General features: G+C 37.7%; 2 protein-coding genes across 2 annotated transcripts; both read left to right on the forward strand.

Moving 5' to 3' along the window:
* Positions 1–407: 407 nt before the first annotated feature.
* On the forward strand, positions 408–2,708 carry LOC110631690 (endoglucanase CX). Its single transcript, XM_021779604.2, has 7 exons — positions 408–704; positions 800–1,009; positions 1,283–1,483; positions 1,572–1,664; positions 1,735–1,896; positions 1,983–2,094; positions 2,172–2,708. Exons 1-7 carry the CDS (start codon positions 486–488, stop codon positions 2,657–2,659), a joined length of 1,485 nt encoding a protein of 494 aa, XP_021635296.1. The 5' UTR covers positions 408–485; the 3' UTR covers positions 2,660–2,708.
* A 1,433-nt stretch (positions 2,709–4,141) lies between these two features.
* LOC110631702 (protein CANDIDATE G-PROTEIN COUPLED RECEPTOR 7) lies at positions 4,142–5,944 on the forward strand. The gene has a single exon (XM_021779623.2). It carries the CDS (start codon positions 4,342–4,344, stop codon positions 5,644–5,646), a length of 1,305 nt encoding a protein of 434 aa, XP_021635315.2. The 5' UTR covers positions 4,142–4,341; the 3' UTR covers positions 5,647–5,944.
* The last annotated feature ends 11,227 nt before the right edge of the window (positions 5,945–17,171 follow it).

Raw genomic sequence — 17,171 nt, forward strand, 5'->3', positions numbered from 1 at the left:
AAAGTTCAAGAATGTGCCCAACCATTACTTTTTAATCTTTGTCCTGACTTAACTTGCGCAGCTTTTAAGACTGTGGCATGGCTAACAGTGACCCTCTTTTCTCTCCTCCTGCCTGCTAATGTTGTTAACTGTTATAACGAACGAGAATTAATTATCTGTTGATGGTGTATCATTTTTGTCTTTCTTGTGTCCTTTTCTCTGTCCATCAATGACTTTCAGGTTGCCATATCTTTCAATTTTGGATAAAGTAGCTTTGAGTGTTGGTTGTCCCCACCGAAAAACGTCCAAAATTACGCAGTTGATCCCGTGAGCAGCATGAATCTCTCACAGTTAACGACCAGCAATGAACCCTCCATCTCCAACTTCTCACTTCTAACATCTTATTGTTGTCTATAAATGGCAACTCTTTCTCAGCAAAACTCACACCCACAAGCCCTCGAGCTCTCAACTACAATTCGAAGTCTATTAGGATACTATACGACGGAATGGCTGATGCTGCTAAATTTTCATTATTGATACAGATTCTTCTAATAACTCTTTGTTCACTTAGCCTGCTTTGCACAGCCTTCACTACTCAAGATTATACTGATGCTCTTGAAAAATCCATCCTATTTTTTGAGGGTCAGCGGTCAGGAGTGTTGCCGCCTAACCAGAGGCTCAAATGGAGGGGCAATTCTGGGTTGTCTGATGGCTCTAGTTATCATGTCTAATTCAAATTCTACTACAAACTTTTATTGGTGAATCATATAATAAGATAACCATGGTTTTAGTTTTAATTTGTTTGCGGATTGAATTTCAGGTGAACCTAGTTGGTGGATACTATGATGCAGGAGATAATGTCAAATTTGGCCTTCCTATGGCCTTTACTACTACATTGTTGGCATGGAGTGTCATTGAATTTGGCACCTCAATGCATAACCAGATTGAGAATACCAAAGCTGCCATCCGCTGGAGCACTGATTACCTTTTAAAAGCAGCAACTGCCACCCCCGGCACCCTCTATGTTCAAGTGAGCACTTACTTTATATTTTTATTGATTTGGCTCCGACTCGGTTCAAATAACCCTGTAGAGACGACTTCCTAAACCTCATTAGTTGAGTGAGCACATGGTTTAGTTTTATATATAAATTACGAAAAAGCTTCATCCTCTGCTCATTGAGAAACTTGACACTAAGAAAGCTAAAAAAATAGTAGCTAGAGTATTGAGCTCTTACATGAAAGTAAAAAGCCATTAACTAGGCTCGCATCCCTGAATAATTTCAAAATGCACTGGATGGTGCAGGTTGGAGATCCGAACTTGGATCATAAATGCTGGGAGAGGCCTGAAGACATGGACACACCACGCAATGTGTACAAAGTGACCACTCAAAATCCTGGATCCGATGTAGCTGCAGAGACAGCTGCTGCGCTGGCTGCTGCATCAATTGTTTTCAAAGATTCTGACCCTTCTTATTCTTCCAAATTGCTTCAAACTGCAATGAAAGTAAGTATCCACAGAAATTAATCTCTTGCTATATATTCGTCTGATTCCACCATTTCCATTTACAAGAAAGCTTATTGTGATCATACAGGTATTCGATTTTGCGGACAGGTACAGAGGTTCTTACAGTGATTCTCTCAGTTCAGCAGTCTGCCCATTTTATTGCTCTTACTCGGGGTACCAGGTAAAGTTAATCATTTGCTTCTTGGTTTTCTGTTATCAACTCTTGTCTTGACAGTAGCTTTTCTGTTCAGGATGAGCTTCTCTGGGGTGCATCCTGGATTCATAGAGCCTCACAGAACGGCTCATACTTGGCCTACATCCAGTCAAATGGTCACACAATGGGTGCTGATGACGATGACTACTCTTTTAGCTGGGATGACAAGCGAGCTGGGACAAAGATTCTTCTTTCCAAGGTTCTACTCTAAACTAAAACCCTGCTTTGCCTGAAAACAATCGTAGGAGGTTAGCTGAATGCTTTAACTCTTGGGACTTTCAACAGGGATTCTTAGATAAACGAGTAGAAGAATTTCAGGTATTTAAAGCACATTCAGACAACTACATATGCTCCCTAATTCCAGGAACTTCTAGTTTCCAGGCCCAATATACCCCAGGTAAGTAATTTTCTCCTTCCCTTTTGCGTTTCCGTCAATTATATGGTGAAACTGAACGTAATATTTATACTCTGCAGGAGGCCTTTTCTATAAAGCAAGTGAAAGTAATCTACAATATGTAACTTCGACATCTTTCCTTCTCTTGACATATGCTAAATATCTTAGCTCCAATGGAGGAATTGTCACGTGTGGAGGTTCGACAGTAACAGCTGAATCACTGATATCACAGGCCAAAAAACAGGTGGACTACATTTTAGGTGATAATCCAGCAAAAATGTCTTACATGGTGGGTTTCGGAAACAGGTATCCTCAACATGTGCACCACAGGGGCTCCTCCGTACCATCTATACATGCGCATCCAGGGCGCATTTCCTGCAACGATGGCTTCCAATACCTCTACTCTAGTTCACCTAATCCAAATGTCCTGATTGGAGCCATAATAGGTGGTCCTGATAATAGAGACAATTTTGCAGATGATCGAAATAACTACCAACAATCCGAACCTGCTACATACATCAATGCACCATTTGTTGGTGCAGTTGCTTTTTTCTCAGGAAAAAACTGAGGGATTAGTATCCCTCAAATATAATATAATATTGGATTATATACTGTCACTTCCAAGCATATAAGAGACGGACCATTGAGTCCACTACTGCTCCAAGCTATCGTATTTATTTCTCCGAGAAGCGCTGAAAAATTCTTAACTTCGTTCCTTTTTTTTTTTTTTTTTCATTCCTAATCTATTGATGAGATGTCGCAGATACATACAGAGACGATGAGTGAATATCTAAATGAATACTTCTATAGAAGTGATTCACTACAAATTTCCCATAAAATTTTGCCCAAGTTGGGAGTCCCCAATTACACTAAAATTAACATTACGTAACAAATTAAAATTATATAACTACAATTTTTTTTTCTTGAAAATAACTAGAAATTAATATAATTAAAAGGAATTTTCTATAGCCTTACCCTATTCTTAAAATAAATTAAAAATAATTCAAGTGGTTAAAACAAAGTAACTAACTAATAGAGTTTCTATTATTCTAGAACACACCAAAATAATTGTCTACAAATTGACATGGAAAGATGGCTTCAGTGTAAGGGAAGAAATTATTGTGTACTTCTGAAATATATGCTATTTTTTATATAAAATTATAAATTTTATTATCTATCAATATGAAAAAATGGAAAGAATAATAAAATTTAATGTTTTATGGAGTATTTGCATAATTAAGCGTACAAAGATGTAAGATGTCAAAGAGAGTGAGGTGGTGCTCCCATCCAATAAAAATACAACATTTCAGGAAAAAAAGTAAGAGAAAATAGTTTCGTACCATATCATACTAGCATTTGGTGCATTGAGTAATTGAGATGAGGATTAAGGAGTACATTTTTAATATGCCAAAGTCAACGTATTCTAATTAAACTAGTGACTGCCAAGTCTACGCACAAATTCTAAGCGTATGGAATAAAATTATAGTGGAGCCAAAGCCAGTCACTTGTACATGGCGTCGCTGAATTACTTGATTTAGATTTTTCACCTTTAAGGCGTAAAAACGAAGCCATTTCATTTGTCTGTGTCTTTGGCTTTGGGTGAAAACGAAAGAATTTATAAAACGCGCTGCCGAAAGCTACCGTCCCATCCCATGACTCCCATCTGGTAATCTCAGCCTAAATAATTTTTTTTTTTTTAATATATAAAATCTCAGCCTAAATGTTCCCATTTTATATTCGTCATTTACAACTTTTTCCCTATTAAAAAAATTATCCGAGTTTTTATTATTTCTTTTTCATGTTAAGAGATATTTTAATTTTTTTTTTTATTTCGTTTTATTTATTTTTTAAAAAATTAAATTAATATTTTTTTATTATTGTCTTAATGCATTTATTTTTTAAAATTCTTTTAAAGTGCTTATCACTTTTTATTTTAATTAAATATAAAAATATTTTAATCAATTATTCATAAATTTTTTTATAAAATAAGATTATTTAGGAACGAGAGATTAATTATTAATCCTTTTAATTCCACGAATTCAATTGCCCTTTAAAGAAAGATAGAGAAAAAAAAAAAAAAACTCTTCCTCGACCGACATCGTCCTCTTCAATAAGAACCCTACCTTCTTCTATTTGGTATGCTATTAAGGCCGTCCATTTTCTTCTTCAATTAATTCCTTCGTTTCGCAAATATAAACAAAAACGGAGAAAGGAAACCTCTCAGATCTGACAACTCCCTCTCTCAGATCCATGGCTCGTTTGTTTCTCTTCTCTTTCTTTGCTTCTCTTCTATTTTCTCTTTGTTTTGCTGAGATCCGATATTCTGATATCCGATCTGATGACCGCCCGATTATCCCTTTCGACGAGTTTGGTTTTACTCACAAGGGTCAACTCGAGCTCAACGTCTCTAACATCCAGCTTTCTAACCAAAACCCTGATCTCGACCTCTCCAAGGTCGGATTCTTCCTCTGCACCCGAGACTCCTGGCTCCACGTGCTCCAGCAGATCGAGGACGGCGAGATCACTTGCGCTCTCCAATCGGACCTTATCAAGCACGTCTTTACCTTCAACAAGCTCCAAAAAGGCCAGGGCAAGTTCTCCGTTCTCTTTCCCGAAAACGATGCCGATCAGTACACTCTTGTTTTTGCCAATTGCTTGAATTCGCTCAAGGTGTCCATGGACGTCAACTCGGCCATGTACAATCTCGAAAGGAACAATAACCGCGATTATCTCTCCGCCGGCAAGACTATTCTCCCTCGCGTTTATTTCTTGTTCTCCCTCATTTATTTTGTTCTCGCCGGATTATGGATTCACGTTCTGTACAAGAAACGACTCACCATTTTCAGAATCCATTTCTTCATGCTGGCCGTGGTTGTTTTGAAGGCATTGAATTTATTATGTGAAGCAGAGGATAAGTCTTATATCAAGAGGACTGGTAGTGCTCACGGATGGGATGTGTTGTTTTATATATTCAGCTTTTTGAAGGGGATTACTCTGTTTACTTTGATTGTGTTGATTGGAACGGGATGGTCCTTTTTGAAGCCCTACTTGCAGGACAAGGAGAAGAAGGTTTTGATGATTGTGATTCCACTCCAGGTTGTGGCAAATATGGCTCAGATAGTCATCGATGAAACAGGACCATACGGTCAGGACTGGATCACCTGGAAGCAGGTTTTTTTACTGGTTGACGTTGTATGCTGCTGTGCTGTTTTGTTCCCCATTGTTTGGTCCATTAAGAACCTACGTGAGGCCGCCAAGACAGACGGGAAGGCTGCAGTGAATTTGATGAAGTTGACTCTGTTTAGGCAGTATTACATCGTGGTAATTTGCTATATCTACTTTACCCGCGTGGTCGTATACGCATTGGAGACTATAACTTCTTATAAGTATCTATGGACCAGCGTGCTAGCTGGAGAGCTGGCGACATTGGCGTTTTATGTGTTTACTGGATATAAGTTTAAGCCTGAGGCGCATAATCCATACTTTGTGATCGATGATGATGAGGAGGAGGCTGCAGCAGAGCAATTGAAGCTGGAAGATGAGTTTGAGTTGTAATTCCTTTAGATATCGATTGAACAAGATGCCCTTCCTGGAAATTGGGACGATTAAGGTAGGAATCGGATCATTGTTACAATGGTCGGGTCTCTATGAACATTTTGACTATTATGGGGTAAATGTGACTGCTTATTATGTGTTCTATTTGTTTTCTTGTTGATGCACTGTTTTTTCGCTTTTTAGATAAAATAGTACAGGTTCATAAATGATCATCTCTCTCCGTTATACTGGATATTGGATAGTGTCTAGTGTGTACAAGTTCTCAAACTAATCTTTTTAACTAGTGTTTTTGGCAAAATGGTTTGTGTTTGTAATAGTTGCTTGCTATGTTTTCTGATAATTAGTGCAATTTTATATTCAACCAGTTTATTCATTTGCATTGCATTTACAGCTGCCTTTCATGCGATGGCTGTAGAGAAATTCTGAAATTGATTAATAATGATTTTCATATCGTTATTTTGTGATATCAATTTGTGGGCATCTTCATTTGGAAGGATATGGCTTTTACACTTGAAATGATCCTGTGTTCCTGACTTTAAAAGGTTCTTCATTGGAGTGCATACTCCAGTAAGACTTTATGCTTATCGTTAGTTTCACAGCTTGCTAATATGAATTTACTTGCCACATGACCCTCTTTCCTTTTTTTAAGCACATATCTAACCATTGAAATCTTTCTTATTTTTCTCTTTGAAATTAGGCTTAATATCTTGTCATTTTGTGAAAAATAAGTGTTAGTGTTACATAACCTTGATAGAGTAACAATGTAGAATAGAAAGCATCTTAATCTCATCTGGTGCCCAGATTTCTTATTTTCTACTAAGCTTTAACTGATCATAAAATAAATATTGTTGGCTTATCATTAAATAAGAATGATAAATCCTGAGAAACACAAATATGAGATCCAATTTTTTTAGAATTACATCGTACATGACAATGTTCCTGAGGTAATTATGTGCCCTTCTATTTCTTTTTAATTTGTCTTATTTTCTATTATGATTCTAGTTTGTCTCATCAATATCATCAACTTCCATTCGTGATCATCTTTATTATAATTGATATGTGTGGAGTTCAACTAATAATGTTTCTGTTGTTATGGCTGAACTCTGAATATATATCGTACCAAAGGGGTTGTTTCAAACTGCTTTGCCTAATAGCATTGAGAAAGATCTTTTTTTAAAGAAGCAATTTCAACCTATGCTAAAAGAATTAATTTTGGAACTGCATACACCAGGGATTGTGCTGTCTAGTGTTTGTTTTGTTGTTGCTCTTCCCTCCCTTCCAGAAAAAAAAATTCAGAACAACACTAGCATTTTTCAAAGTGTATATTCAAGCCAATCTTTTGCCAGTGTACTCTTCCCATTAACAATGTTTCCACTTGGTAGATTTGTTTATATAAATAACTGCAAGAAGTACTGCAATTATATCTATCTCATTGGCGAATGTGTAACCTCATTGGCTTGAGTTTTTGTTATTTTCGGGGCTCGTGTTCTGAAAATGCAAGTATGGTTTGCTTCATCTTTAGTGATTAGTGTTTAATGTATTGTTTGACCTTGCACTTGCATGTCCTGGAATTAAGAGGTTGGTCCTGCACATCACATGGTTACTAATTTTGTAGCCATAAATTGCATTTGAATGCATCTGGACCATTTAGTATTAGAGTTGTAGCCAATGAGGGTAGTGCTGACATTAGATGTTAAACCAGCAAGACATCTATCTCTTTTTGAATATGATGATTTGCCCAATACATCAGGTTCGTATATCTGCATACTGGATTGTGCAAGATGATGCTTGTCATTTCTTTCATTCTATACACGACATATTTGAGCGAGTATTGTCTTCAATTATAATTTAAAATCAAAATACATGCAATTGCGAGGCATATAGAAATTTTGATTCTTCAGTTCAGTTGGCAACGTGTGTCAGACAACTGGTTTTCTAGTATCTACCTTGCAACATCCAAGCCAGTAATGCTAGTGTCTGACGATGCAAGTTGTTATAAAATGCAGTAGGTTTTAGTGGACCAAACTGAACATTTTGATCAAGAAGGGTACTTAACATGTAATTAATTAAGCCATTGTGGAATTTGTTCATGGAATAAAATGTTTCAGATTCCTTTTCTTCTTTTCTTTTCGTTTGGTGAATTGAGCTAATAGGAGCCCGCTTACATTTACATAGTAAAAAATTTATGTGCCTCGAAAAGCAACTTTCACGTTAACTGTAAGAGTTTCGGAGAAGGTCATGCACACCAGGTCAGTGACAGTTGAGTGACGGTCCGGAGTTGGACCGAGGGCGGAGTTTCAAATTACAGGGCCGGCGGAACAGAAGTCAGACTAAAAGGTTTTTCGGTTTTATTTTGACTTTAATTTTAATTTCAGTTTTATTTTTAATTTGATTGAATTTTGATCAGATTTAATGAATTTTTTCCTTAATTTTTCTTTTTTAAAGGAATAAGTTTGATTTTTATGCAAAATTGAATCAATCAGTTACAGTGTAATTTCAGTTAAATTTAAATATGGGTTTGATCAATTCGAATTTGACTGATTTTGATTCTGAATGGGACAGTTACAATTTCAGTTTCAAACACCAGATTAGGTGACGTTTGGTATTAAGTTTGGGAAGTTAAAATTGTTTTTTTATGAATAAAAATATTATTTTAAACGTTATTAAAAAAATAATTTGAAAAAAAAAAATTTTTTTTTAATATTTTTAAGATTAAAAATTTTTAAATTTAATTTTAAATTATTTTTTAAAATTCTCAAACTAGTATATTTAAAAAAATAATTTTTTCAATAATAATTTTAACAATAACATCAAATAGGTAATAAGATTTGAGGTGCACTTTGTTACTCTACCAATTAATGTAGTCAAAAGAGATTTGAATCTCCAAAGAGTGGCAATTCAGTGTCATTTAAAATAAATTTTTTTAATTAAAAAAATTAATTCTTTTATTTTAAATTTGAAAATTAAAAAAAAATTAATTCAACTCAAATAAGTTTTTATCCTAAAATTTTATTGGGATCAACTATGTCATGATCCAACCTATGGGCCGTACCGACACTAGGACTTAGGCCGGCATAAAACTTCCGAGGCCCGTAATAAGTCATATTGTTCTCAAATCTAAAATCATGCTCATAATTTAGGCCTAACATGCATATAAAAATAATTTAAATTAAAATATTATAATTTTATTTTGGGCCAACTTAACCCAATAATTATCAAAAACTCAAATTAGGGGAGCCCAGCTCAATTCGGTTACATCATTTACAAATTGTTTAAGTATCATATAAATCTTTATTTATTAACCTTAAGAATTTAAATTAACACAATTCCTAATAAGATCTATACTACTGCTAACACATGCGGAGTTCTAGATTTCAAATTTAGAAAAAATAATAAAAATAATTAAATAACTGATGTTAAACCTGCAAGAAAGAAAGCAGGTTGCTCTGTAAAAGAACTCCTCTTGTGGCCTGGAAAAATAGGTGAACAGGAGTGAGCGTTCGACTCAGAGAATAAAATATCAATTTTAAGTACAATTTCTATAGCTATCTAAAGCTAATGCATCATGTGGAATGAAATGCAACATCATCATAATTTTCATACAATTCACATCATAACAGCAAAAAGGTAATTTGGAGCATTCACACACCCGGTAATGTTCAGATAGTACATATATGGGAGCTGATCCCTATACAGCCCTCTTAATCCAACCTCTGCTAGCGAGTGTCTCTCAGGCCGGACTTTCACTTAACAAACCAAATGCGGGGTCCCAACGAGTGTCTCTCAAGTTATGTCTACCTCGACTTATCCAAAAAAAACCAAGTCCCAGCGAGTGTCTCTCAAGCCGTGTCTACGCATCCTGTCCATATCCAATACCATACCACACGCACGCCAACGCTTGCACATTGCTCCAAATTACCATAAATAATATCTGTGGCACTTCATCAATTATGAATGCAATATAAAACGTGCCTAGTGTTTAACTACATAGATACATATTTATAAGTGATACATGGACATGCTTGAACATATAATAATATCAAAATTATAATTAAAATTAATATTTTACTCACAGTATACCGAGGACTATTGTGGCTGCTGGATGGAGGAAAATAGCTAACATCGATCACCTAAATAATTATATTATAAATTTATTAGTAATAAGTCAAAATAAAACTCTAAAGAGACAACAGACAGCCTAATTCATGCCGGAAATCCGGCAGAGTTTTTCCTATATCTGGGACCTACCCAACCTGCCAAAAATGATTCAAATAGCACTTCTAACTCAACTCATATCTCATCATCATTATATGGCCCCTCCTAGGTTCTCCAAACCAAGCAATACTCAAAATCTTAAAAATTATGTTTTAGTCTCTATAATTGACATTTTGTAAAAATCCACTCAAACAAGCTCTAAAAATTCTAAAATTTCGCCCCGCGGTCCTTAATAAAGTTATAAAGCTATTGCAAAAGTAATTGTAATTTTCTAATCACCCATGAATATTTTATTCAAGAATATTACTCAATTCCATAAGTTTTCAACAGCTAACATATTCTTAATTCAACCCAATTCAATATTTACATATTTAAACCTCCATCCTCAAGCTTCAACCAATCATATAAAATTTAAATATCATAATTTTAAATAATCTTATATGCCCATATGCTAAAAATCTAACTAAAATCTATCTATATTTTTTAAAAATATTCTACAATCACTCAAAAATTCAATAAATACCATAGAATATCTCCAAATAATTTTACTTTCATCATATATTTTTCTTAGAATTTTTCTACAATTTTTCATATTTAAGAAATACTGCATTTATGCTCCATAGACAGAGAAATAATGAAAATAATCTTACCTGAAGCTTATCTGTGTCTAAAAAATTCCAAAGCTCACCGGAGCCACTGCCAGAACCACTACGCACGGTGGTCGGCCGACGGTAGCCGACGACATCTGCCCGATCTGATCATACCATCATGTTCCTCTCCTCTCCCTCAGTCCATAGGTGGTTTCGGATCATCAATCCAACGGTCGGATCATCCTAGATCTGACCCAAAAACTTAAAAAACCTGAAACTTCTCTCTCTGTATCTCACTCATCCGAAATCTATTTGTTGCAAAATTGGTATAAAAAAAAACTCTCGGAACAAGCTTTCCAACGCCACCTGAATCGCCTCGATCGGATGAAGCCGAAATCGCGTCGGAAAGTTGCTGCCCACTATGCTCGCGTTGATGGGGAAAACTCCTCCATTTGCGCCCGCTGCTGGCGCTACTCTGGCCATCTGGCAGCTCGCCGACATCGCCCAGGGTGGGGGGACGCCTCGCCGGTCGGCCATGGTGGCTGGAGGCTTGCCAGTCGGAAGAAAAAGGGAGGGGGAGGGAGAGTGACGGAAGAGAGTTTAAAGAGGGGAAAGGGGGGGGGGGGGGGCTGCTGGGTTTTTTTTTTTTTTTGAATTTCTAGGAATGAACCTGGACAGACATGTTGTCCAGATTCATTCCTGGAAAAATTTTAAATTTTAAATGTTTAATTTAATTTTTAATTTATTTATTAATTTATTTATTATTATTACTATTATTATTTTTAATTTTTGGGTTGTTACAAACTATATGTATTCTCTTTCTCCACTCTAAACGATTTTGGATTAAATCCTCAGAAATATATAATGTTTCTAGGTCATGTTGTACTACTATCTTCTAAGTCAGTTTAGGTCTATCCCTTCTTTTCTTTTTATACGTTTCACATGATCAAACTACTTCAATCTCCCTTCTCTCAACTTATCCTCAATTGGCACCACTCATACTTTTTCTCTAATACTCTCATTATGGACTTTATCTAGTCTAATATGACCACTCTTCCACCTTAACATTCTCATATTCGCAACTCTCATCTTAAACATATACGACTCCTTCATTTCTCAACACTCACTACCATATAATATGGGCAGTCGTATGACTGTACGGTAAAATTTTACTTTCAACTTTATTGGGAATCTTGCGATCACATGAAACTTCCATGGCACGTCTCTACTTCAACCATTTGTGTCACGACCCAACCTATGGGCCGGACCGGCACTAGGACCTGGGCCAGCCTAAAGCCCCCGAGGCCCATAGTAATCCTAACTATTCCTCAACCCAACTCTAAGGCCCATTTGGGCCCAATTTGAAGAATTCAACTAGACAGAATCCGGCCATAAAATGGACCTTTTAACAGGGAGTTTTTGACTCACCCGACCTGTAAACACAATGTATAATTAATTGGGGAGCTCAACTCACCCTCCACATACTCATAATAACATAAAGTCAAATGGGCACTCAGCTCCCTCATCCAGTCCAGCATACATGCATATAATAAGTTTATAGGTCCAACATGATAAATTATATTACAAACCCAAATCAAATAAATATTTCTAACACATGCGAAAATTCTAGGAGTTAACAGAATTACACAAACATTAATAAAAGACCCGCGAAGAAGAAAAGCAGGTTAACCACAATAATAATCCTCCTGTAGCCTGGAAAAATAATGAACATGAGTGAGCATTCGACTCAGAGAGTAAAATATCAATTTTAACCATAATCTCTATAGCTATCTAAAGCTAATGCACCCTGTAGAGTGAAATGCAACAACATCAATATTTTCACATCATAACAGCAAAAAGGTAATTTGGAGCACTCACACACCCAGTAATGTCAAACCATAAATATATGGGAGCTGATCCCCTATACAGCTCTCTTAATCCAACCTCTGCCAGCGAAGAACTCAAACCGGACTTTCGCTTAATAAACCAATACGGGGTCCCAGCGAAGAACTCAAGCCGTGTCTACCCCGAAGGACCGGGTCCCAACGAAGATCTTAAGCCGTGTCTACCCGTCCTGTCCATATCTAACACTATACCGCACGCATGCCAACGCACACACGCTACTCCAAATCACCACAAACAACATCCATGCACTTCAACATTTATAAATGCAATGTAAAATGTGCCTAGTGTTTAACTACATAGATACATACATATAAGTGATGCATGGACATGCTTGAACATATAATAATATCAAAATTACAATTAAAATTAATATTTTACTCACAGACTTAACCGTAGTCACTGTGGCGGCTGGGCGGAAGAGGAAGGCTATCTCGGCTCACCTGATAATTTTATTACAATCATTTAATAAATTTGACTCAATACAAACTAAAAAAAAGACCAAAGATGTCCTAAGTCATGCTGAAAATCCGGTAAAGTCTCTTCTATACCTAGAACCTACCCAACCTGCAAATGGGTTTAAAACGCACTTCTATATCCACAAATCATACATCCACAACTCAATCACATCACACAGCCCCTCCTGGGCCCATCCAAATAGTCATCAATCACAATATGTAAAATTACAATTTAGTCCTTATAATTGACCTTTTTGTAAAAACTATTCAAATGATCTTTAAAAATTCTAAAACTTTGCCCCGCGGTCCTTAGCAATATTACTAAGCTAATGCAAAAAGAATCATAATTTTCTGAGCTATCACGAATATTTTATAGATTTTTAATCCCATTCAAGCACTAGAAAATTAAGATAAAGTAAGGTTCGGGTTTACCTAAGCCGATTCCGACTCTGGGGATGTGCTCGGGATGTCTGACAATGGTAGGGTAGCCAAAATCTCGATCCAATTCCAAGACTTTTTCGGTAGCCTATCTGTCTGGTTGGAAATTCATAGATTCAGGCAACTGTCGAATTTCTGCATATTGAAGATACCTACATGAAGCCCACAACACGGGGTTAGTATATAATTTTTACGGAATTTTCTAAGTTCATTTAATACTCGAAAAAATACTACGAAGTTTCATGGGACTTACTGAAAAATAGTATCATAAAATTTTGAAATTTATATTGCCGTGAAGCTCTCGACGAGTGGAGCGCTCTGGTACTCTCGGTTTTCTTGTAGGGTTCACGGTTTGTGAGAAATCTAGCCCAAAAGTCGTAATTGGCTAAAACTTTCCGGACAAAAATTGAGCAAACCCCTCAATAGATTTTGGTGTTCTTGGTGTCTATGAAAAGCTCTCGAGGTGTAGATGGTGTTCGATACAAGACCCGGCCTAATCGGTGGCCGAATTTTGGTCGGGAAGCCGAAACTGTGCACTGTGCGCCGCACCTCTTCACGCGTCATTTTCTGCCGCCTGGAAGGCCGGCCGACGGTGGGGGAAGGCTGGGGCGGTGGGCTGGTGAGGTGGGGAGGGTTGGGTGGCAGCGGCGCAGCGTGGGGAGGAGGGAGGAGAGAGAAAACGAGAGAGAGAGGAAGAGAGACAGGACGTGCGCGGGGAAGAAAGAAAAGGAAGAAGGAGGCCGGTCTGATTCAACCGGTCTAATTCGGTCTGGTTCAATTCGATCGGTCTGATTCAAGATATAAAATTTTGAATTTTTACTCTGCCTTGGGACCGAAAATGAGGCTCAAAAATTTCGAAAAAATTCTAGAAAACTCAGAAAAATTCGTAGAGTCCAAATATATTTTTAGTTTTGCCAACTCAATTTCTAATCTCAAATAATTTCCTAAAATTTAAATAAAATAAAATATTAATATTTACTCACAAAATAATAAATTTAAAATTAGGGGTGTTACATTCTTCCCCCCTTATAGAAAATTCGTCCTCGAATTTTACACAAGACAGAATAAAATACAGAATTACACATTGAATAGATAAGGGTACTTGCTATGCATGTCCCGCTCTGACTCCCAAGTGTACTCTTCCACTGACTGGCTCCTCCACAAAACCTTAACCATAGGGATCTGTTTTGATCTTAGCTGCCTCACTTGGTAGTCCACTATGGCTACAGGTTGCTCTTCAAATGTTAGATTTTCTTTCAGCTCTACTACATCCAACTGTAGCACATGAGAAGGATCATGTATGTATTTTCTGAGCTTAGAAATATAAAATATAGGATGAACATGAGAAAGGTTGGGTGGTAACTCCAACCGGTAGGTAACTGCTCCAACTCTATCAGTAACCTCAAAAGTTCCAATATATCGAGGCGCCAACTTGCCCTTCTTTCCAAATCTCATGACTCCCTTCATCGGAGAAACCTTCAGGAATACGTAATCGCCTACTGCAAACTCTACATCCCTTCGTCTGGGGTCTGCATAACTTTTCTGCCTACTGAAAGCTGTTTTCAATCGTTCCCTGATTAAAGGAACCATCTCTGAAGTGTACTGCACTAGGTCTACATCATGCACCTTCGCTTCTCCCATTTCCATCCAACACAGAGGAGACTTACACTTTCTTCCATATAGTGCCTCATAGGGTGCCATCCCTATGCTGGAATGATAAATGTTGTTGTAGGCAAACTCCACCAAAGGTAGCTGATCATCCCATTGACCTCCAAAATCCAAAACACTCATGCGAAGCATGTCTTCCAGTGTTTGGATTGTCCTTTCGGACTGTCCATCTGTCTGAGGGTGGAAAGTGGTACTAAAGTTCAACTGTGTGCCAAGTGTCTCCTGTAACTTCCTCCAAAACTGAGAAGTGAACTGGGGCCCTCTGTTAGATATTATGGAAGTAGGAACTCCATGTAATCTGACTATTTCTCGAATATAGAGTCGGGCGTACTGTACAACAGAATATGTGGTCTTCATAGGTAAGAAAATGAGCTGATTTAGTTAGGCAGTCAACAATTACCCATATCGAATCATATCCCCGCGTGGTACGAGGCAACCCCATCACAAAATCCATAGTAATCATTTCTCATTCCATTCTGGGATAGGGAGCTCTTGCAGCTTCCCTGACGGCCTCTGGTATTCAAACTTCATCTTCTGACAAGTCAAGCACTTGGACACAAAATCTGCTATGTCTCTCTTCATGTCATTCCACCAGTAACTATCTTTCACATCATGGTACATCTTGGTGGAGCCTGGTGGATATTGTACAGTGTATAGTGTGCCTCTTCCATGATTTCATTTCTGAGATTGTCCACGTTGGGCACACATATCCTGGAACCTTGCATAAGGGCGCCATCATTGACAAATCCAAACTCACCACCTTCACCTTGTTGTACTTTTTCTATGATCTTCATCAATTGTTGGTCTCTGTGTTGGGAAACTCTGACTCTATCTCACAGGTTTGGTCTCACTGAAAAATGAGCCAACAATACCCCCTCATCTGAAAGATCTAAGATTAGACCTTGATCCATCAACTCATGTACTTCTTGAATCAACAGTCTCTTCTCCGCTGATATGTGCACCAGGCTACCAGAAGATTTTTTGCTCAAAGCATCTGCTACTACATTGGCCTTACCAGGGTGGTACTGGATGGTACAGTCATAGTCCTTTAGAAGCTCCATCCATCTTCTCTGTCTCAAATTTAAATCCCTCTGTTGGAAGATGTATTTGGTGTATATCTCGCGCACTTCACCATACAGGTAGTGTCTCCAAATCTTTAGTGTAAAGACTATAGCCGCCATTTCCAAATCATGGGTGGGGTAGTTCTGCTCATGCCTCTTCAGCTGCCTTGAAGCATAAGCCACTACCTTTCCATTCTACATCAAAACACACCCTAAGCCAACTCTGGAGTCGTCACAGTACACAATATATCCTTCACCACTCGTCGGTAGTGTCAACACAGGGCGGCTTCTAGAAACTCTCCTCACAATCATCTATCCAAATGAATGGAACATTCTTCTGAGTTAACTTAGTTAGGGGAGCTGCTATCCTGGAAAAATCCTACACAAAATGCCTATAGTAGCCAGCTAGGACCAGAAAACTTCGCACCTCAGTGACTATTGTAGGCCTAAGCCAATCAGTTACAGCCTCAATTTTCTTGGAATCCACTTGAATGCCTTCACTAGAAACCACGTGTCCCAAGAATGAGATGCTTTCTAGCCAAAATTCATATTTTGAAAATTTGGCATATAGCTGGTGCTCCCTGAAAGTCTGCAATACCATTCTCAAATGCCACACGTGTTCTTCCTCGGTCCGAGAATATACCAAAATGTCATCTATGAATACGATGACAAAACGGTCTAAGAATGGCCTGAACACCCTGTTCATCAAGTCCATGAAGGCTGCTGGTGCATTAGTGAGTCCAAAAGACATCACCAAGAACTCATAATGACTATATCTTGTCCTGAATGCTGTCTTGGACACATCCTCATTCCTGATTCTCAACTGATGGTAGCCTGATCGTTGGTCTATCTTGGAAAAGAATCTAGCCCATTGGAGCTGATCAAACAGATCATCGATCCGAGGAAGTGGATACTTATTCTTCACAGTCACCTTATTCAGCTGTCTATAGTCAATGCACAACCTCAATGACCCATCTTTCTTTCTCACAAATAGAACAAGAGCACCCCAGGGTGAAATGCTCGGACGTATGAAACCCTTGTCCAAAAGCTCCTGTAGTTGCTCCTTTAGCTCTTTCAATTCTGCTGGTGCCATCCTGTAAGGCGACATTGATATGGTGTTTGTATCCGGTACAACATTAATGCAGAACTCTATTTCCCTTCTTGGTGGCAACCCTGGAAGCTCCTTAGGGAAG

The sequence above is a fragment of the Hevea brasiliensis genome, chromosome 16 (genome assembly GCF_030052815.1).
Source record: "Hevea brasiliensis isolate MT/VB/25A 57/8 chromosome 16, ASM3005281v1, whole genome shotgun sequence".
Lineage (NCBI taxonomy): Eukaryota > Viridiplantae > Streptophyta > Magnoliopsida > Malpighiales > Euphorbiaceae > Hevea > Hevea brasiliensis.

Bases quoted from the DNA above. Each gene is read 5' to 3' on its own strand.
- LOC110631702 (XM_021779623.2), top strand. From the start codon at position 4,342: ATGGCTCGTTTGTTTCTCTTCTCTTTCTTTGCTTCTCTTCTATTTTCT.
- LOC110631690 (XM_021779604.2), top strand. From the start codon at position 486: ATGGCTGATGCTGCTAAATTTTCATTATTGATACAGATTCTTCTAATA. The intron at 1,010-1,282 runs GTGAGCACTTAC...TGGATGGTGCAG, and splicing joins CCGGCACCCTCTATGTTCAA to GTTGGAGATCCGAACTTGGA. The intron at 2,095-2,171 runs GTAAGTAATTTT...TATACTCTGCAG, and splicing joins CCAGGCCCAATATACCCCAG to GAGGCCTTTTCTATAAAGCA.